The 23,658-nt window shown below is 40.1% G+C and overlaps 1 protein-coding gene across 9 annotated transcripts in view; it reads left to right on the top strand.

The window, feature by feature from the left end:
• The window catches only part of PATJ (PATJ crumbs cell polarity complex component), a 392,685-nt gene that overhangs the window by 154,581 nt on the left and 214,446 nt on the right, over positions 1-23,658 (top strand). For all 9 annotated transcript variants that reach the window (XM_033916053.1, XM_033916047.1, XM_033916046.1 and 6 more), the window contains one exon: positions 6,618-6,728. In XM_033916053.1, coding sequence (XP_033771944.1) covers positions 6,618-6,728 — 111 coding nt within the window. The remainder of the gene's footprint in view (positions 1-6,617; positions 6,729-23,658) is intronic.

Genomic DNA, 23,658 nt, shown 5'->3' with positions numbered 1-23,658 from the left:
TAGGTCTTAATAAAAGCCCTACCCCAAAAATAAGCCCTAGTTCCTGGATTCGCTGGCAGCAGCGCTTCACTCCGCCTCTGCTCCCGCCGCGGAGCCAAACCCCCGCTGACTCTTTCATCTCTCCCTCTCGTCCAAACCCGCTGACCCTCCGACCGCGAGCCCTACTACCTTCCTTCAGAGAGCAGTGTTAGCAGCACTCTAAACAGGCTGCTTTGCGGCCTTCTGCTAGGGCATTCCATCTGCCGCATCACTGATGATGTAATCAGCAACGCGGCGCATGGAAAATACCAGTGTAAGAAGGCCGTGAAGCAGCCCGTTTAGAGTGCTGCCAACGCTGCTTTGTGGAAGGAGGTATGTAGTCTCGTGGTCAGCGGGGTTCGGATGGGAGGAACAGATGGAAGGATGGGATGGTCAGCAGGGGTTCAGCTGCGTGGCGGGAGGGGGAGCTGCTCAAGGATTCTGCTGCATGGAAGGGAGGGATAGAAGCAGGGCAAGGGTTCTGCTGCACGAGGGATGGGAGGGAGAGATAGAAAGATGCTGTAGAGGGGAAGGCACAAAGGGATGGGTGAGAGGGGAGGAAAGATGCTGCACATGTGGGGGAGAGAAAGGAAAGAGGAAGATTTGGGGTAGAGGAGAGGAAGGGAGAGATGAAAATTGTACATGAAAGAATAAGACCTACCCCCAAAATAAGACCTAGTCCGTTTTTTGGTCCCAAAATTAATAGAAGACCCTGTCTTATTTTCGGGGAAACACGGTAGGTAACATATTTCACATGTTAACAGTCGTTTACACCAGTGGTTCCCAACTCTGTCCTGGAGGACCACGTCTGATTGGATTATCAGCAGAAAGAATTAAAAAAAAGAAAAACAAAACATTAACCAGTAGAAATGAATAAACAGATGGGAAAAACATGTGGGACATGGTTTTTAGAATTCTTTTTAATATGTGTGCATTTGACTTGGGAGAGAAAGAAGTGGTAGTTTGAATGGATCAGTATCAAAACATGAGGTTGGTTTAGAAGAATAATAAATAATCACGGTTGATTTCATTTTATCAGAGCATTAGAGGTCACTTTTCAACATTTTCAGAAGGTTGCATTTTATGGTTTACCTACCAGGTGCCAGTGTCCCATGGCAACAGAAGTGAGTTGGCAGTTCACAGAGCAACCATTAAGAAAGCTTTATCCCAGGACAAACAGGCAGCATATTCTCAACATGTGGGTGACGTCACCGATGGAGCCCCCTAGCAGACGTTTTCGCAAGCAGACTTGCTTGAAGACCTTCAAGCTTGCGATTGACCCGCGCATGCGCGCGTGCCCCTCCCACCCAACCTAAGGCATGCGTGGCCTCAGTTCTCTGTGTTCCGCGGAGCCAGAAGCACTGCTCCCTTTCTACACGCGATATCGTTGTCCCTCTTGCACCGCGGCTTGTTTGGTTAGTTTTGGTTGAGTTGCTCTGCCAGCATCTTTGTTTTCCTTTCTTTTTCGTTTTTTCAGTTCGTATATTTTTGACCGGGTTCCTGGTTTTACTCTGGCCGCCTGGCCTTGCGGGGCCGCGACCGTATTTTCTTCTTATGTCCCGGCCTCGTTCCGAGTTTAAAAACTGTACTAAGTGCAACCGGGTTATCTCCATCACCAACCCTCATCGTTGGTGTGTGGAGTGCCTGGGTGCAGAGCACCGCGCAGAGTCGTATCCCCGTTGTGCGACTTTGCAACCGCGGGCTCTTCGTAGGAGGGTGGCCAAGATTCTCCAACTCTTTGGCCCCATGGATCCTGCGGGACAGGCCTCGAGCTCGGCCTCGGCACCCTCGTTGGGTGCCTCCGGCCTCGGCTCCTCCTGCTACTCCGGCCTCGGGTAAGTCTCCTCTTTCCTCCTCAGGTGTGCTGGTAAAGAAGCCTACCTCGGAGTCTCATGTCAGTGCCGCCTCATCGGCGTGTTCGAGACATCACTTTAAGCATGCCTCACGTAGGTAATACTCTTCCTCGAGGTCGCCCCCGAAGGAGCGCACTGCTGCACCTAAGACCCAACCACTTTGGTCTCGGTGCCTATGTTCGAGGACATGCTTAAGGCTATACTTACCACGCAGCTTTCCTCGGTGGTGAGCCAACTGGTTCCGACTTTGACGCCTCAGACCTCGGTCTCGATCCAGTCTCAGTCTGACCAGCCTAAGCAACCCCTCGTATCTCGAGGCCATGCCCGCAAGACTCGTCGGGTTCTCTCGAGTGATTCTTCATCCCCCGAGTCACCTTGACTTTTCGGGGGTCCAGGCCAGGGGGCCGTTTTTCTCCCGCTACTATGTCGCGGCTTGCCCCTCCTAAAAAGCCCCAGTCTTCTCCGCGGGCTCCGACCGCGAAACCTTCCAGACATACGCTTGTCCTCAAGTTGGATTCTAGTGTATGTTCCCCATCAAGGCGGCTGCCAGCCTCTAAGGGGTCTTCTTCGAAACCGGTGGAGGAATTTTCCTTTGCCCCGTCTTCTCCGAGGCTTCGCCAGCTGTTACTCGGACCCCGGGGTCTTCCCCGGTCCATCTTGCACGGGGTCGTTCCTCAACGTCCCCCAGACACTTTAGTCGAGCCTCCCATTCACGGGACTCCCTCTTTCTCGGCTGTCCCCAGATCTCGCTCAGGGTCTCCTCAGGAGGATGAGTCTTCTTCTCGAAACTCCTCCTTTACTCGTTTCATCTCTGACATGGGTAGGGCCTTGAACCTGGACCTCCAATCTGAGTCCCGTTATTCCCAGGAATTCCTGGTGGAAATGGGTGTTGATCATCAGCCCTGTGAGGCGCTGCGCTTGCCTTTGCATCAGGTTCTCCGGCAAACATTTCTCCGGAACTTGGAGACCCACTATGCGGTCACGGCCATTCCCTCCAAGTTGGAGTCCCTCTACTGGACGGTCCCGGTTAACCCTTTCAGGACCAAGGGACATATTTGTCCCATAACTTTAAAATCCTATAAATTTTGATTGGGATAGTCTACAGTTCTAAATTTGATATGTACGGATTCCATATGATACTGCCTTTATGTAAACAAACTGGTTCCGACATTCATTCATTAGCGTCATTGCCAGATTGACGAGAAGATTCACTTGGCACACTGTCCATAAGCCAGAAGTTTGATTTAAAAAAAAAAATAATAATGATATTTCACAAAAAAAATCAATTTTTTGGCATCTGCAAGCTCTTTTTACCATAAAAATGTCGTCAAAACCACAAAAATTGGCCTACGATCCTTATGGTCCTGAAAGGGTTAAGGGGTTTGAGAGTTCTCAGCTTTCTCACCAGTCCTTGGTGGTTGAGTCTTCCTTGATGAAGTCCAATCCCTCGAAGGTTTACACTGCCATCCCTCCGGGCAGAGAGGGCCGTACGATGAACAAATTTGGTTGCCTCTTTATCAAAATTTGGTGATGGTGAACCGTGTCCTCAATTATAGCTTTATCTTCACGTCCTACCTCCGGTTCTGTGTGGACGCCCTCCGCTTGTTCCGGGAGGATGTACTGGATTCTCAGCATCAGGAGTTTCGTCTCCTTGAAGAGACCCTCTCCTAGCTCTGCCTCTATATGTTTCAGGCGGCCTATGACGCCTTCGAGTTGTCCTCGAGGGTCACAGTGTTTGCGATCGCCATGTGTCGCCTCGCTTGGCTCAGGATTGTGGACATGGATTCGAACCTCCAGGATCATCTAGCCAATCTCCCTTGCGTGGGAAATGAGCTGTTTGATGATTCCATTGAGGCACCCACTAAGCGCTTCTCGGAACACGAACGGTCTTTCGCGTCTCTGGTGAGACTTAAGCCAAAGACCCCTCCGGCTCAGCACTACAACATTCCTCTCCGGAGGTATCCGCAGAAATCTACTCCTGCATTCTCTCAGCCTCCTTTGAAGCGGCTGCAACAGCAGCGACAAGCTAAGGCCCAGCCGCAGGCTCCGGCGAAGCCTGGGCCGTCTTTTTGACAATTCTAGTGTGAGCCTTCGGGCTCCCTTCCTCCTGGAGCCTTCCCCTCTCCCCATCGGGGGTCGTCTCCATCATTTCTATACCCAATGGGAAAGTCTTAACACTGACAGTTGGGTGCTTTCCATCATCCGGGAAGGGTACTGTACTCCCTTCACTTCAGTCACGTGCCCCCGGACCTTCCTCCAAGAGAGTTTCCTTCTGCCCGGTCTCAGCTGCCTCTCCTTCTGCAGGAGGCTCAGGCCCTTCTTCGCCTTTGGGTGGTCGAGGAGGTTCCTCCAGATCAGTGGAATACTGGATTTTATTCCCGGTACTTTCTGGTATCCAAGAAGACGGGGGATCTGCGTCCGATCCTGGACCTCTGTGCTCTGAACAAATTTCTGGTCAGGGAATGGTTCAGAATGTTCACCCTTCCTACCTTGTACCCCCTCTTGGACGAGAGGGACTGGCTGTGCTCACTGGACCTCAAGGAGGCGTACACGCACATTCCGATACACCCGGCCTCTCACTGGTATCTGAGATTCCGGGTGGGGGATCTCCACCTCCAATATCGTGTCCTTCCCTTCGGCCTGGCGGTCTCTCCAAGGGTTTTCACAAAATGTCTAGTTGTGGTAGCTGCGGCCCTACGTCTCCCCAGCCTGCAGGTGTTTCCCTACCTCGACGACTGGTTGATCAAGGCGTCCTCGCAACATGAAGTTCTGCGAGCGACGAATCAGACCATCTTGCTCCTGCAGAGTCTCAGCTTCGAGGTGAACTTCCCCAAGTCCCACCTCTGTCCGTCCCAGTCTCTGGAATTCATCGGAGCAGTCCTACACACGGTTCGTCTCCGCTCCTTCCTGCCTCGGCCTCATCAGGATGTCCTTGTTCATTTATGCGAGAGGGTGGCCCATCTGTCCTCGGCCCTGGCTCCGCTCCTGATGGTCCTCCTTGGTCACATGGTCTCTACAGTTCATTTGACTCCTTTTCCAAGACTTCACCTCCGTATTCCCCACTTGAGGAAATCTGTAAAGCTGCCACTTGGTCCTCGGTTCATACGTTTACCTCGCACTGCTGTCTGGATACTTTCTCCAGGCATGATGGCCATTTTGGCCAGTCCATTTTGCAAAATCTGTTCTCCTAAATGCCAACTCTCCCTCCATCCCATTCTGGTTAGCTTGGAGGTCTGCCACATGTTGAGAATATGCTGCCTGCTTTTCCTGGGATAAAGCACAGTTACTTACCGTAACAGGTGTTATCCAGGGACAGCAGGCAGATATTCTCGCAACCTAACCACCTCCCCGTGGTTGGCTTCTTTGCTAGCTATCTGAACTGAGGCCACGCTGAGGAGATGCATGCCCTAGGTTGGGAGGGAGGGGCACGCGCGCATGTGTGGGCCAATCGCAAGCTTGAAGGTTTTCAAGCAAATCTGCTTGCGAAAACGTCCGCTGGGGGGCTCCGTCGGTGACGTCACCTACATGTTGAGAATATCTGCCTGCTGTCCCTGGATAACACCTGTTACGGTAAGTAACTATGCTTTCCAGTTCAGTCATTATGTTTCACAGTAGAGTTTACAGTAATGAAAAATGAAATACACCTCTCAATGATTAAATCAAGCCCTTCTGAGATAGTGATGTGGCAGCACTTTAGAGGGGAAGAGATGCCTAGTAGAGCATCCTCATGAAGTTGTTTCCAGTCCCTCTGCATGTGTTTCATCTGTGTGTTTACATAGAGCCAGCTCAAGGTACTGTGGCACCCTGAGCCAATTTTTGTATCGACGCACCCCCCCCCCCCCAAATGATCTAGTAACTTCCCCTCTAACTCAAGTTCCTTCCCCTCAATGCTGGTGATAAAGAGCTCCAAAATCTTGAATCACAATCTGGCACCTCTTCCTCCCCACCTCGAGAGAGGAGGGAAGAGAAGGAGAAATGCTGGACTGGGATTTTGGTGCCCTTTATCACGACCCGGGCCAGGACCTCACCTGATACATAAGTTGAACTGGCCCAGTGTGTGTGTGTTTGGGGTTTTTATTTGTTACTATGTATGTTGATTTTGTTTGTAATTTTCTTAGGGGCAGATTCACTAAACCCCCTACCAATCCAATCCGGGTCCGATCCATGGCCGGGGAGCTGATTCATGACACATCCTCATGCAAGTGGGGACGATTGGAATCACGCCCCCAACCGACTGCACGGATCGCTGAATAGCGATCCCAACACATGCGCAGACCATCTGTAGATGGTCTGTGCATGCTTACAGAGCAGCAACCTTTTTTTTTTTTTTACTAATGGGGCTTGCACTGTGGGGAAGGCAAGGAGAGTCGAGGCAGAAGCAGTGCAGCGAGTCGGGGCAGAAGCATGGCGTTGATCGGGGAAGAAGCAGAGCGGCGAGTTGGGGCAAAGAGCAGGAGAGTTCTGGCATAAGCAGAGTGCCGATCGGGGTAAAGAGCAGGAGAGCCACCATTCATTTTATACTTGAAGCCTTTTTGACGATAGTGGCATTAATGAGGTAAAGCAGGGGAGCTCTGTGTATATGGTCAATTTATTGGAGATTGTAACTGTGCTTTCCTAGGCTTTGTGTAACACAATGAGGCATGTACTACTCGGTATAGTGCCTGATCTAAGTGCGTTCGTTAACGTTTTGGTGTATGAAAAATATTTAACTTTAATTAGCTAAAATAAACCATTTATGTGTGTTAGGTATCTGGAGTAGACTTGCAAAATGCCACACACGAAGAAGCTGTGGAAGCAATAAAGAATGCAGGGAATCCTGTCGTTTTTGTTGTGCAGAGTTTGTCAGCGACTCCAAGGGTAAGTTAAGCCTAATCCCATCCTTAGGATTACTATTAATTTGGGGGGAGATATACTAGAATTCAGTGTCTTATAAAATAAAAGCCTGAGCTAACTATCCCTGTTGGATGGTCCTTTACAGAGCAATATTATATGATAGAAGAGCTCCTCTGGAGCAGCCTTATGTGTCTTGGTAAAATATATGGGCAGCTTTTCTCGTTAACTCCCAGCAACTCCTCAGTCTGTTCCCAAGATCTTTGTCAATCCTGAAAATCTCTCTCCCTCACCCAGGTATTTACTCTTTCCTCTCATTTGTTTCTCCTCCACTCTTCCAAATGCATATCCCTCAAAGGCACATAACCATACATCTCATTATTTTATCCCCCTCTCTATCCCCAGCTTACATCAGTCTCCTTCACCCCCGTGGCATACTCTGAACTTGTGTCAACCTTTCCATCCCCCCAATGACATGAGGCTTCACTTCGGATTACGCCATCCCCTCCCAATCTTGAGCCTAACTGCTGATATGAACAGCACAGAACTTTGTAATGGCCTAGTGGATATAGCAGCTGCTTCAGCACCCTGAGGTTAAAGTTCGATTCCCACTGCAGCGCCTTGTCAATCTGGGCAAGTCCCTTAATACTTTGTTGCCCCAGGTACAAAATAAGTACCTGTATATAATATGTAAACTGCTTTGATTTTAACCACATAGAAAAAGCAGTATATCAAGTCCCATTCCCCCTCCCCCCCCCTCCCAATAGCTACATGGTTCCAGTCAGCAGGGTAGAGGAGGAGGAAGAGGCAGCCCAGTGTGCAGCCATTTGCCAATAATGGTAAATATTGAAGAACTAAGGCCAGTACTGGGCATAATTGTACGGTCTGTGTCTCTATATGGACATTTGGTTGAGGATGGACTGGGATGGTTTAGATGGGCTGGAGTGAGCTTTGACGGAGACTTTAGTAGATGGAATCTAAGCACAGTACCGGGCAGAGCTTTGGGTTCTGGCCCAGAAATAGCTCAGAAGATGGAAAATTAAAATCAGTAATTTAAAGAGAGGGTAAGGTTGGGCAGACTGGATGGACCGTTCAGGTCGTTATCTGCTGTTATCTACTATGTTACCTGCTTCTACCTGGTGCTGCTGTGTGCAGAATTTGTCTTAAGTGGAGAATTCTGAGCTAATTCTGCATTGAACAGTTGGGCAAAATATCCTTGGGAGTACCTTTTGCTCAGGGAGTTGATTATTTCCCTTGATTGTAACTGTCTTTGATCTGTTAGAGTTTGAACTGTATAGACAATTTTCTGATCATATATCTGACCACGAGGTTTTACATATTACACAACATGGATTTCTATCAATCCATAGTACAGAAACTTTATTATTAAATCTGGTAACAGAGATAAAACTATCTTTGAGGAGAAGAAGAGAGATGATTTTATAAACATAGAAACATGACGGCATATGAGCCAAATGGCCCATCCAATCTGCTCATCCACAGCATCCACTTATCTCCTCCTGTCCCTTTGAGATCACACTTGCCTGTCCCAAACTTACTTGAATTCAGACACAGTCTTTGTCTCCATTGCCTCTACTGAGAGACCATTCCAGGCATCTACTACACTTTCTGTAAAAAAAAGTATTTCCTTCAATTACTCCTGAGCCTATCATTTCTTAACTTCATCCCATGCCCTTTCACTCTGGAGTTTCCTTTCAGATGAAGGAGACTGGCCTCATGCCACATAGATAATTAAACATTTCTCAAGAAAAACAAGAGCACAGAAAATGTAATCACAAAAAAAAAAAGAAAAACTTCACTTACTCGGTGTAAATCCAATGCACTTAGCTCAGTCGCATGGCTCGATGTAAATCGATGTACCACTCACTCCACTCTTCTTTGGCATAAAAAATGATATTTGGGAAAGGAATGTCCAAGATGGCGGCAGGACTGGTGTGTTGCTAGCAGATCGTTGTCTGTTTTTCCTCTAGTGCCATGCCACACACAAAGCGCAAAGGCACGGTCCGTTCGGGACCCCCACCACCGGACATTTCAATGCCGATGCGCTAAACTATGTTGGATTTTACCACTTGCATGCTTTGGTGTCCCGGGACTTGGTTGCCATGCTGGAAATCTCTCTCTCGCCTCCTGATCCAATAGTGCCTCCATATCCCACAGCTGCATCGTTCGAGCTGCAGAGTGGCTCCAACACCAAAGTGGTCGTGGGAGCCGATTTGCTAGAGGGGAGCAGGACAGAGGAAAGAGCTGCGGTGAAGAAGATCCAATTAGGGGTTGGTGACAATATCCCAACCCCGTCAGAGGTAACATTGGTGGATGTCTGGAAGATGCTCCAGAGAATGGAACGTACCATCCAAAAAATAGCAGAGGAAACTGTGTCATTGGTAAACAAGGTAGACTCTGGTATAAACTGTTGATGATTTAAAAATGGATAATGAGTCTAAGTTTGCTAAAGTGAACCAAGAGGTAACTGCTTTAAAAGTCAATAATCTGACAAATTACTGATTCACAGAAAGATAAAGCAATTGGAGAATCACAATAGAAGATTAAATCTGAGAATATTAAATTTCCCAAGATTATCTGAGACTTCCCCAGTGGAACTGTTTAGGAAATATTTGCAACAAGTATTAAGTTTCACTCCTGAATCTATTCCTCCTTTGAATAAAATCTGTTATTTACCTGGACCTATAAAGAAAAACGGGAGTGAGACTTTAGAAAATGCCCAAGGCCCTCAGAACCAATTTCTTGATTTTGGAAATATATCTGCGATTTTGGAAACATCTACCGTAACATCTGAGGAGAGAGCTACCCTGCTTGTTTCATTTGGTTTTCAGCAGGACATTAACGCTGTTTTAAAATTGTATTTCCGCAATCAGCATACTCCTTTTCTTGGACAACGTATTTGGATTTATCTTGATGTTAATAAAACAACCCAAGAAAGGAGGAAAATATTCTTAACAATGAGGCAAGAAGTGAAAGATTTAGTAGCCACTTTTCAATTGGCATATCCATGCAAGTGCCTCATTAAATACTTAGGGATAAAATATACTTTTTTTGTTCCAGACCATCTCAGGAGCTTTCTGGATATGAAGAAGATCTCCAATGTTCAAAGGGTGTGATTATGTAATGGAGAGTGTTCCCGTTAAAGCCATTTCCTATATTGTTTGCTTGAAAGTTTAATTTAAGTCCCTAAGGCAGGGGTGTCAAAGTCCCTCCTCGAGGGCCGGAATCCAGTCGGGTTTTCCGGATTTCCCCAATGAATATGCATTGAAAGCAGTGCATGCAAATAGATCTCATGCAGATTAATTGGGAAAATCCTGAAAACCCGACTGGATTCTGGCCCTCGCGGACCGACTTTGACACCTGTGCCCTAAGGGCCTCTTCTATCAAACTGTGATAGCAGTTTTTAGCACGGGGAGCCACGCTGAATGGCCCGCACTGCTCCCGATGCTCATTGAATTCCTATGAGCATCGAGAGCAGCGCGGTTCCCTGTGCTAAAAACTGCTCTCGCAGTATGATAGAAGAAGGCCTAAATTTCAGGGCTTCTCCCCCTACTAGGTTTTGGGGTCTAAGAAGATTTTTAATTGATATTTTCTTTATTGGATTTTCTTTCTGTGTATTGTTACTTTTCGTTTTACTTAAACAAGTGTATTACTTGTCAATGATTTTCAAAATAATAAATAAATAAAAACAATCTTAATAAAATCGGTCACTGGAAGTGGATCTACAGAGCCTTTTTGAACCAGCAGCTTTTAGCTTTGTAAATCGGTAGATGGTCGGTGTATTAAATTATAAATAAACTTGGAAACTTTTGCCGTTGTGCATAGTTATGCTATAGAAAGATTAGCTGTTTAAATCCCTGATGCAGCCGTTTATCTGCAAAACAAGGCTTTTGTTGGAGAGAAGGAGAATGGACATTGAGCTGGTACAGCCAGTTTTATTAAGATTGTTTTTTGATGCCAAAGAGTGGAGTGAGCGGTACATCAATAATGGCGTTGGAGGGGCGTGGCTTGGAGCGCGCACGATATGGCAGCCTAACCGCAGCGCTCCCGTATCCAGGCAACAAACGGAGAAAAAATAAAACTTTCACTTTGTCTAATCGCTATAAAAAATACATAAAACAACGTCGGAAATGGCAAGTATGAAGCAGGGAAAATCTGAAAAACCTTCAACATCGGGTATATCAGCAAAAAGAACAAAAGTAACTCCCCTGTCACCATCGAGTGTGCCGTTCCCGATGGAAACTGAAGAACTCACTGAAAAGTCCGATATTATGACTGAACTGTTCAAAATAAAACTGATGCTGACTGAAAATGCCAATAAAATCTCTGAAGTTAAAGAAGAACTTCTCAACATGAAACAAGAGATCCAAACCGAAAGACAGAGAATGGCAGTGATGGAAGAAAAAATGGAGAAATTTGAATCCTTCACACAAGAATATGATAAAGATAAAAAAGAAGTAGCAGCTTTAAAAAATCAATTGGTGGATATGGAAAACCGAGGAAAAAGAAAGAACATCAGAATTTTAGGGCTGGCTGAAAATATTGAAGGGGGAGATCCTGTACAATTCCTGGAAAATCTTTTACCTAAACTGCTTCAGCTCAATTCAAAATGGCCGTTAGAAATAGAAAGAGCCCACAGAATCCCCATAAGAAAGCCAGTAAACCAGGCTGCTCCAAGACCTTTGATATTCAAGGTATTAAGGTACCAACATGCTCAGGAAATATTAAAAATGGCAAAAGCAAATAAAAACTTGAATTATAAAGGATCAAAACTGATTTTAGTTCCTGATTTTGCCAAATATACTGCAAATATAAGAAAACAATTCCTCACATACAGACAGCAGTTGAAAGAAAAAGGTTACATATATGGAATATATTATCCATCCACTATGAGAGTATCCAGTGGAAATAAATCCATATATTTTCAAGACCCTGCAAAACTGAAAGAATTTTTGACACAAGAAGAACCTATGTTTACATAAAAAACAGAAAAAAAGGAATAATTCAGCTGAAGAAAGAAGAAAGAAGAAAGAAGATGGAAAAAAGGAAAAAATAAAGAAGATTATTAAAAAAATAAGACATAAGAAATATTACTAACTGGAAAGATAATTTACTGATATAGTGGATGCAATAATATAATATTATTATATCAAATTAATTATTAATAAAATAATAGCATCCACATTCATTAATACTAGTGAAAATTTTTTTTAATTATTTATTAATTATTAAAATATAAATAAATAAATTATAAAACTAATAATATTTATATAAAATATATATTTTAATCAAAATAGAGAATTTATTTATTTATATAAGTATATTAACTTATTATGATTAATGAATAATGAAAATGATTTACTATGAATTTATTATTAATAATATTGAAAGGAAAATTTGTTATTGTTATATTGAGAATAAGACTAAAAAAAAAAAAAAAAAAAAAAAAAGAAATATATTAATTTATTATAAAAACAATATTTTAATTCTATGTAAGAAGATTGTAATTTTATGAAATATATACAAGATAATAATTTGAATATTGAATGGATTAATTAATAAAATAGGTGTCTACTATAAAATTTATATTTAATTCAATTATTCAGTTATATTATGGAAAAATAATGAATTAAATAATTGATTGGTAGATAATTAATAAAATAGGAATTCATTATAAAACTTATTTATTGATATAAAATGTATATTCTATTCAAGTATTCATTCAAATTAATTCATTATGAAGATTATCTATGAAAATGATTGAAATGTATTTATTATTAATATTAATATATTTATAAAAATGGATATATTTAATTTACATGATGAATAACAGATATATAGAGAATAAGAGATATATTTGTAATATGTTTATTTATTAAGAATATTATATTACATGTATGCATGATATTGAATTTAATTTTATGAATCAAATATATATAATTTTCAGTAAATTTATAAAATTTTATAGATTAAATGGATATAATTTTCAATTATATAAGGGTGAAAGTATAAAGAATGTATTGAATTTAGAAATATGTTTTTAAATAATATAATGAATTATTAGTTGCCTGGAGATGGAGATTTAGGTTTTGCATGACCAATGCGTGTTCCAAATCAGAATATGATAATGGGTGGGGAGGGAGGGAAAATAATGGGTGGGATAGGAGATAAATTTTTATTGAATGTGCTAGGAACTAATCTTGTAATTATCATAGAATATTGGTTAAAACATAATTATTAATTAGATGGATATAAAAATGTATTCGTTGAATGTCAATGGTTTAAATCATCCTATTAAGAAAAAGAAATTATTATCGTTCCTTAAAAATCAAAATGCGGACATTTACTTCATTCAAGAGACCCATCTTTCGGAAATTGAATCAAAAAAAACTATCTGGAGGTTGGATTTCTAAATGTTTATTTGCACCTGCTTCAAAGAAAAAAGCTGGAGTGGCTGTTCTAATAAACAAAAAATGTAATGCAGATTTTAAATTAATTAATTATGATCCCTTAGGTAGATGGGTACATATCGAAATGGTTCTGGGAAATACAACCCTGAATTTATTCAATTTATATGCTCCTAATACGAATCAAATGGAGTTTTTTAAACAAATTCAACAATTACTTTTACCACTGGCTACATCTAATTTAATAGTAGCAGGGGATTTCAATGCTGTAATGGATCCGATTTTGGATAAAAAACCAAGTAAAATTATGAAATCATTAGGCTTAGATAATTTGATACTATCTTGTGATTTAGTAGATATATGGCGAATTCTTCATTTTAATGATCAGGAATTTTCTTTTTGTTCTCAGGTCCATAAATCTTTTTCACGAATTGATTATATATTTGTTTCTAATAATATAGCGCAGCGTGTACTAAAAGCAACAATTGATCCCATTATAATTTCAGATCATGCTGGTGTGTGGATTAATCTTCAAAATTATGATATTGAAAACTTTGATTCAATATGGAGATTTAATAATGATTTACTAGCGGATTCAAAATTTCTTGAAGATTTTAAAATAAAAATGCAAGAATTCTTTCAATTTAATGAATCAGATACTATTAATGCTGAGATCTTATGGGATGCTTTTAAAGCAACTATGAGAGGAAATATTATTTCATACTCAACATTTATTAATAAACAAAAAAAAAACAATTTCTTGAGATGGGAAAACAAATTAAATTATTAGAAAATAAATTAATTGAGAAATGGGAAAATAATACATTACAAGAAATATTAAAATTAAAAGTTAAATATAATGAGATTTCTTCTCAAATTGTGAGGAAAGACATTTTCAATAAACAAGTACAATATTATGGAAATTCAAATAAAGCTGGGAAATTATTAGCAAATTTTCTTAAAGTAAAGAAAAGAAAATCTAAGATTATTGCAATTAAAGATACACAAGGTAACACACATACCAACACAAAAGATATTATAACACAATTTCTTGATTTTTACAAAGAATTATACACTTCCAATTCTTATAAAAATAAAGAACAAGACGGATTAACTTTTTTAAATTCATATATTGGACCAAATATTCCAGATCATATAAAAGGAAGTTTAGAAGAACCTATATCTTTAAAAGAGTTAGAAACAGCATTGAAGTCTCTTAGAGTTGGATCCGCTCCAGGTGGAGATGGGTATACTGTTGAATTTTATAAATTTTTCCAAAATATCATATTACCACATCTGTTAAATTTGTATCAATATCAAATAAAGAATGAAAATATTTCTGGTACTATGGCAGAATCGATAATTATAGTCTTACCAAAACCAAACAAAGATCCTACTCTGGTTTCAAATTACAGGCCTATTTCATTATTGAATGTGGATAACAAATTAATGGCTAAAATATTAGCATTAAGATTGGCAAAAGCTCTTCCTTTCATTATTGATGTACATCAAACAGGATTTATTGCTAAAAGACATTCATCAAATAATACTAGATTAGCATTCCACTCATTAAATTTAGCAAAAAAAATAAATGATCCAGCATTTTTAATATCTTTAGATGCAGAAAAAGCCTTTGATAGAGTGGAATGGAATTTTATATACCAAGCTTTACAATGGTTTGGTATAGGATCCGGTTTTATTAAAATGATTCAGACATTGTATAGCTCTCCTGGAGCAAGATTATATATTAACAATAATTTATCAAATAGATTTAACTTGCATAGGGGAGTTAGACAAGGATGCCCTCTGTCTCCTTTACTTTTTGATATTGTCCTAGAACCTTTATTAATTGCAATAAACAAAACTAGGGAGATAAAGGGAATATCATTTACCAGTTTTGAATTTAAATTATCTGCATATGCAGATGATATATTATTATATTTAAGAGAACCGGAAACTACTATTCCATGTATACTTAATTTAATAGAAAAATATGGTACTTTTTCTGGATATAAAATTAATTGGAACAAATCTGAAATTCTCCCAATCAATGTTCATTGTACCAAAGGATTATTTGATCCATATTCATTTATTTGGAAAGAAGATGGAATAAAATACTTAGGAATTATGATCAAAAATACAATTGAAGACACAGTCAAAGAGAATGAAAAACTTTTATTGAAAAAAATAACAGAAATGTGTGAGCAATGGAATCCATTACATCTTTCTTGGTGGGGAAGAATTCAAACAATTAAAATGATGATATTGCCTGTGGTTTGTTACCAAATGAGTATGATTCCAATATTTTTCCAGGGGTCATTTTATAAAAAACTTAACAATGTTCTTACAAAATTTGTTTGGTGTGGGAAAAGACCAAGAATCGCTTTAGTATCATTACAAAGACCAATTATGGAAGGGGGGGTAAATTTTCCAAATTTTTATAGGTATCATCAAGCCTATATTTTAAGACAGGGTATGTATTGGATCCTCCCAGATCTTTTAGAAAATGTACCAGATTGGCTGTATTTAGAATGGCGGCTCCTGTTCCCTTTACAACCAGAACAGTTAATAACTATAACAATGCCTAAAAGATACAAAGACCACAGAATTTTATTTGACACTTGGAAAACATTGAGATACATCAGTAATCTGTCACCAGAACCTATAGCTAAATCTCTAAATCAATCAATATGGGTAAACTCCAGGATCAGAATTGGCGGATTTAAAATCGTCTGGAAACAATGGATAAATGCAGGAATACGAACATTGAATGATGTCATATCAGAAGGATCACTGCTTAGTTTTTCACAATTGCAAAATAAATTTGGATTAAATAAAACACAATATTTTAAATGGATGCAATTGAAGCAGGCCATTCAGGTAGGGTTCCCTGAATGGAAAAATCTAAATAATCAATATAGTTTACAGGTTCTATGTTTCCAGGCGGATTTTTTGGGTCACCAAGCCGCAAAATGGTACAAATTGATATACGGATTTTTAAATAAAAAAAAGAAAACAGGTCTTAGGGATATTTGGAGTATTGAGATTGGTCAGACAATTTCTGAGTCTCAATGGCCACGATTTTGGTCCTGGAGATTAAGATCTACAAAGTCAGCATCTATGAATCAAACATGGTTGTTCTTATTACATAGAGTGTTCTGGACCCCAACGCGCCTGCAAAAAATAGATAGTACTAGATCCAATAGATGCTGGCATTGTAAATTGGAAATAGGGACGTTAGATCATTTAATCTTTTTCTGTCCCTGTGTAAACGCATTTTGGAATTCAATTTGGCCCCAAATTAATAAGTTACTAGAGAATTATGTAGGACTCTCATATGATACCATATTATTTGGTACTGCAATGAGAACTAAGAGTCCGATATCAGCAAATAATAATAAGCTATTACTAATACTAACAGGAGTCGCCATGCAACAAATTACTCAAAATTGGAAAGATTATACCAAATTAAATTTTACGTTCTGGTGGAATTCAGTCTGTCATATATATAAAATGGGAAAAAAATTAGCGTTACAACAAGGGAATCTTCTTAATTTCAAGAAAATTTGGCAACCATTGACTAATTATTCTAATGATTAGTTTTCTTAGCACAATGATAAAAATTATATATGAATGGGGTGGGATTTGATTAATTATTGGAAACATGTTATACAAAAAGGGGGAGGGATTTATATTTTCATGTTAATGTATAATCTTGATCATATTATATTTTAAATAATATGAATTATTAATGATAATATACCAGATATGTAATAATTAATAATATTTACTATGATTCAGATGTTGTAAGAATGGAAAATTTATAAATAAAAATTAAAAAAAAAAAATAATGGCGTTGGATTTACATTGAGCCATGTGACTGAGCTAAGTGGAAGTTTTTCTTTTTTTGTGATTTCATTCCCTGTGCACTGTGGTGGGTGTGTTGCCCTTGTGAGAATCACATTTTTGAGGTGAAGTCTTTTATGCCAATGAGAATATAATAAGCAGCTTAAAATTGATGCTGATTGCTGCTGCATAAAAGTATATTGAGGTTTTTTCTTCACTTTTTGAGTTAAAGGTGTATGGGGGATGGCCTACCTCTGGTGAGTTAATGCTAGAATGTCCAATGATATGATGTGAGAACAGCATAGGCTATTAACTGATTCAAACTGAAGGAAAAAGACTCAGACAAAGGCCTTCCCACCTCCACCGAAGTGGTTTAGTAAAGGTGGTTGAGCGGTCACCTCATCGGCTAAAAACCTTCAATGAAGATAAAAGCTTTATGCTGTGCTTTGGTGTACCGACCAACAGAAGATAAGTGGAAAAGTTTTTCTTTTATCTTTTGTTTTTGTTAGCAAAGCACAGCATAAAGCTTTTATTTTCATTGAAGGTTTTTTGCCGATGAGGTGACTGCTCAACCACCTTTAGTAAACCACTTTGGTGGAAGTGGGAGGGCCTTTGTCTGAGGCTTTTTCCTTTAGTCCGAATCAGTTAATAGCCTATGCTGTTCTCACATCATATCATTGGACATTCTAACATTAATTGAAATTGAAAGTTTATTATATATATTGTTTTTTCGTGATATCTGAGATATCTTTGGCTACCTCTGATGAGTAACATTTGGTTTTTTGTCATTTTTGGACTTAAACATCTCTATCATATCTCCCCTCTGCTGCCTTTCCTCCAAAGTATACAGAATGAGATCTTTGAGTCTGTCCCCATATTCCTTATGACGTAGACCACTGACCATTTTATTAGTCTTTCTCTGGACCGACTCCATATTGTTTATATATTTTGAAGGTGTAGTCTCCAGAATTGTACACAATATTCTAAATTAGGTCTTACCAGAGTCTTATACAGGGACATCAATACCTCCTTTATCCTACTGGCCATGCCTCTCCCTATGCACCCATGCATCCTTCTAACTTTCGCTGTCACTTTTTCAACATTTGGTCATCTTAAGATCATCACATACTATCACACTTAAGTCCCACTCCTCTTCTGTATTCACAAATTCTTCAGCCCCTAAACTGTACCATTTTCTCTGGCTTATGCAGCCCAAATGCTGCCAAATTTCAGACCATTCTCAAGCTTCACTAGGTCCTTCCTCATGTTATTCACACCTTCAAGGGTTTCTACTCTATTGCAGATTTTGGTATCATCCACAAAGAAGCAAATCTTATAAGACAGCTGGTCAGCAATATCGATTACAAAAATGTTAAAAAGAACAGGACCAAGAACCGAATCTTGAGGCACTCCACTAGTAACATCCCTTTCCTCATAACGGTCTCCATTGATCACTACCCTCTATGATATTCCACTCAACCAGATCTGTAATTCATCAAGTCACTAGGACTCAAATATGAGTCAATGGCACCTAACATACATTGATTATTGTAATTTTTTTGTATGAAGACATATCTCTAAAGCTCTTGAAAAGACTGCAATTATTGCAGAACACCACTGCTGGATTGATTTATGGTGCAAAGACATTTTATAGATTGGTTGTCCATCCGAAGTAGTTTGATAGGGTGTTTCTTCATTGGTTGTCGATCCAATGTAGAGTAAAATTTGAGATCTCTTCCTTTGTCTTCAAATCTTTGTCTAGACAATGTCCACTTGCTATCAGCAAACATTGTTTACTTTTGCAAAATCATGGCAACAAGAGAACAAATAAGAAGTGTATGTTATCTTTATCCACATCACAAAAGATTACAATTAAAAAAAACACACCATCAATTATCATTTACATATTGTAATGCCAAGTTCATTAGGTAGTCAGCACTTCACGGCATACAAACAGACATAAGGTAATGCTTATTATACTAATTTAATCATTACATAAATTGCATAGCAGTAATATACAAAACACAAACAAATCAACTTCACCATGATCGTAGCAACACTGTCCCTCACAGCCGGGAAATCCCCCTTTTCAGGCAGCCGATGGACCGGATCAATCACAGGACTCTCCCTTTTCTGCACGCAGATGGATTTCGAGGAAAGTCCTGCGTTTGCTCCTTTTATGCTATTTTCACATTTCTGGCTACGTGACAAACTATCATGTCTCACTCTGTGATTTTGTAGTAAACAGCAGGCTTGGACGTTCATTAAGCCAAGATAAGATTCCAGCCTACACTCTAAACCAAGATAAGATTCCAGCCTCCACTAGCCTCCACCCCCCCACCCCCCCAATGAAGTATCCTGAGATTCACTGTTTGTCACGTATACCAAATTCCACAAGCCAGCTTCTGGAGAAATGGCTGCATACATATGGAGCAAAGGTTTGGAAATGACTTGCCTGTTGAAATTAGATGACTATCTTCTTTAGCTTTTTTCATAAACAATTGAAACCTTGTTTGTTTAAAGATGGATTTCTTATACTTCTTGACAGTTGAACTAGTAATTCTGTACTTTAATAATTCTGTACTTTAATGCTATAACAATTTTGTTGTAATCTGCTTTGAATCCTCTGGCGATAATGCGGGTTATAAGACATTTTTAGCAAACATAGATTTGGAAAGACATGTCTTAGTCACAGAATGGTAAAAAACATACCAATCCATACCCTTAATGTTTTCTTTTCTGTTCATGCTGGAAAACTCCTTATAGACTAGAGATCACAGAACTTTAAAATATGAAGCAATAGAATCTTGACCTGTTACTAGAGGGATTTATTTGTTATTGTACAGGTAACGGTTTTCAACATAGTTTCTTACTGTTACCCACTAGAAATAAAAATGACTCACAATGCCAGATGTTAGGCAGCATTCCCCTGGGAACTACCCATTCTACTCGCTCATAACTCTTTGAGCTCAGATTTGGAAAGGCATACACAGTACTTAAATTTAAATCTAAAAGCTAAATCAAAATTTCTCTGCAATTTCAAGGATAGGACAGGCAATGTGGAATAATATAACATAACAAAGTTAGCATATATATAGCTCTGGGCAGTTTACAATAAGTAAAACAGTAGCAAAAACAATACATGCCAATTACCATAATAAAAGCAACATCATACAACATGCATCATACAACATCATAAAAGAACTTGCATTTAAATATTTTATAAAGTTGAATAAAAGTTTGCGGAAGATTAAGTAATCTTGTTCTAACCTAAGGGTTATTGGTAAGGAATTCCATAATAATGGTGCAGATCCCTGCAATAATCTTTTAAACATATACATAGTAGATGACGGCAGATAAAGACCCGAATGGTCCATCCAGTCTGCCCAACCTGATTCAATTTAAATTTATTTATTTATTATTTTTTTTCTTCTTAGCTATTTCTGGGCGAGAATCCAAAGCTTTACCAGGTACTATGCTTGGGTTCCAACTGCCGAAATCTCTGTTAAGACTTACTCCAGCCCATCTACACCCTCCCAGCCATTGAAGCCCTCCCCTGCCCATCCTCCACCAAACGGCCATACACAGACACAGACCGTACAAGTCTGCCCAGTAACTGGCCTAGTTCAATATTTAATATTATTTTCTGATTCTAAATCTTCTGTGTTCATCCCACGCTTCTTTGAACTCAGTCACAGTTTTACTCTCCACCATCTCTCTCGGGAGCGCATTCCAGGCATCCACCACCCTCTCCGTAAAGTAGAATTTCCTAACATTGCCCCTGAATCTACCACCCCTCAACCTCAAATTATGTCCTCTGGTTTTACCATTTTCCTTTCTCAGGAAAAGATTTTGTTCTACATTAATACCCTTTAAGTATTTGAACGTCTGAATCATATCTCCCCTTTCCTCTAGGGTATACATATTCAGGGCTTCCAGTCTCTCCTCATACGTCTTCTGGCGCAAGCCTCCTATCATTTTCGTCGCCCTCCTCTGGACCGCCTCAAGTCTTCTTACGTCTTTCGCCAGATATGGTCTCCAAAACTGAACACAATACTCCAAGTGGGGCCTCACCAATGACCTGTACAGGGGCATCAACACCTTCTACTGACTACGCCTCTCTTTATACAGCCCAGAATCCTTCTGGCAGCAGCCACTGCCTTGTCACACTGTTTTTTCGCCTTTAGATCTTCGGACACTATCACCCCAAGGTCCCTCTCCCCGTCCGTGCATATCAGCTTCTCTCCTCCCAGCATATACGGTTCCTTCCTATTATTAATCCCCAAATGCATTACTCTGCATTTCTTTGCATTGAATTTTAGTTGCCAGGCATTAGACCATTCCTCTAACTTTTGCAGATCCTTTTTCATATTTTCCACTCCCTCTTCGGTGTCTACTCTGTTACAAATCTTGGTATCATCTGCAAAAAGGCACACTTTTCCTTCTAACCCTTCAGCAATGTCACTTACATACATATTGAACAGGATTGGCCCCAGCACCGAACCCTGAGGGACTCCACTAGTCACCTTTCCTTCCTTCGAGCAACTTCCATTAACCACCACCCTCTGGCGTCTGTCCGACAGCCAGTTTCTGACCCAGTTCACCACTTTGGGTCCTAACTTCAGTCCTTCAAGTTTGTTCAACAGCCTCCTATGAGGAACTGTATCAAAGGCTTTGCTGAAATCCAAGTAAATTACATCTAGCATATGTCCTCGATCCAGCTCTCTGGTCACCCAATCAAAAAATTAAATCAGGTTCGTTTGGCACGATTTACCTTTTGTAAAGCCATGTTGCCTCGGATCCTGTAACCCATTAGATTCAAGGAAGTACACTATCCTTTCTTTCAGCAACACTTCCATTATTTTTCCAACAACTGAAGTGAGGCTCACCGGCCTGTAGTTTCCTGCTTCATCCCTGTGACCACTTTTATGAATAGGGACCACATCCGCTCTCCTCCAATCCCCAGGAATCACTCCCGTCTCCAGAGATTTGTTGAACAAGTCTTTAATAGGACTCGCCAGAACCTCTCTGAGCTCCCTTAGTATCCTGGGATGGATCCCGTCTGGTCCCATCGCTTTGTCCACCTTCAGTTTTTCAAGTTGCTCATAAACACCCTCCTCCGTGAACGGCGCAGAATCTACTCCATTTTCTCGTGTAACTTTGCCAGACAATCTCGGTCCTTCTCCAGGATTTTCTTCTGTGAACACAGAACAGAAGTATTTGTTTAGCACATTTGCTTTCTCCTCATCACTCTCCACATATTTGTTCCCAGCATCTTTTAGCCTAGCAATTCCATTTTTTATCTTTCTCCTTTTACTAATATATCTGAAAAAATTTTTTATCTCCCTTTTTTACATTTTTAGCCATTTGTTCTTCCGCCTGTGCCTTCGCCAAACATATCTCTCTCTTGGCTTCTTTCAGTTTCACCCTGTAGTCCTTTCTGCTCTCCTTGCTTTACTTGTGGATATTAATTTGAAAGCTTGCCCTTACTCAGAATTTTTTTGCATTATTAGCCATACAGTAAGAGCACTTATCGACCACTTTTCTAGATGGTATGGGCTCTTGTATTAGCCACATATAACTGGTTGATGCAGAAATTTCCATAAGAACATAAGAGTTGTCATACTAGGATGGACTGAAGGTCCATCAAGCCCAGTATCCTGTTTCCAACAGTAACCAATCCAGATCAAAAGTACCTGGCAAAATCCCAAGGAGAAAAACAGATTTTATGCTGTTTATCCTAAGAATAAGCAGTGGATTTCCCCAAGCCATCTCAATAATAGCTTAAGCCTATTCCACCCTTGACATGCCCCTTTAAAAAACCAAAAACTTTTTTTTTTAGATCATTTTATTTGAAATGTTGGCATTTTAAACTTACAAACAATGCACACAGCAACAAAATAGTAACAAAAAGGGACAGGAACACAATAATCGTAAAAAAAAAAACAACCCAGAAGAAATAATGCAAAACATAATATTTGCATAGGGATCCAGGAGAAATGTTACAAAAGGCAAAAATAAAATACATAAACTACAAAACTACCATATCTGCTACAGAAGTACAAGATAGAGGAGTGCTTAATGAAGTAACTGAGCAAATAAAATGTCACAAGTAGGAACTAGGATCATAATAAATCTTACTAATGAAAGTCTATGAAGCTAATTTGCAAAATTGCAAAAAAGGGTGTCCATAAATGAGTATATTGCACCACAGTGTTCCTCTGCTCCACCATGTGAAGCTCATAATTTGCAATTAATCCAAACCTGTGCCATCATTGGTTGACAGGTACCAAACAAACATTTTTCCAATTATGTAATACCATACTATGCTCATAAGGATACAAATAGGTGTTTGGTGTCCTCTGGGTACCATATATGCTTGAATATAAGTCAATCCAAATATAAGTTGAAACCCCCATTTTCCTCCCAAAAAGGAAGAAAAATGGTTGACTTGAATATAAGTCGAACAGCTTAATATTCAAGTGCCCTATCCTGCCATGCTCTTCACCCAGCCCCCTCCCTGCCAGGCACTGCACCCAGCTCCCTCCCCTGTCAGGCACTGCACCCAGCTCCCTTCCTGTCAGGCCCTGCACTCTGCCCCCTTCCCTTCCTCCCCTGTCATACTCTGCACCCAGCCCTCCTCCCTCCCTGCCAGGCTCTGCACCCTGTCCCCGCCCTGTCCT

The sequence above is a fragment of the Geotrypetes seraphini genome, chromosome 12 (assembly GCF_902459505.1).
Source record: "Geotrypetes seraphini chromosome 12, aGeoSer1.1, whole genome shotgun sequence".
In the NCBI taxonomy this organism is placed as follows: domain Eukaryota; kingdom Metazoa; phylum Chordata; class Amphibia; order Gymnophiona; family Dermophiidae; genus Geotrypetes; species Geotrypetes seraphini.
Note: the sequence above shows the minus strand (reverse complement) of the source record. Positions and strands in the feature narration are given on the sequence as shown.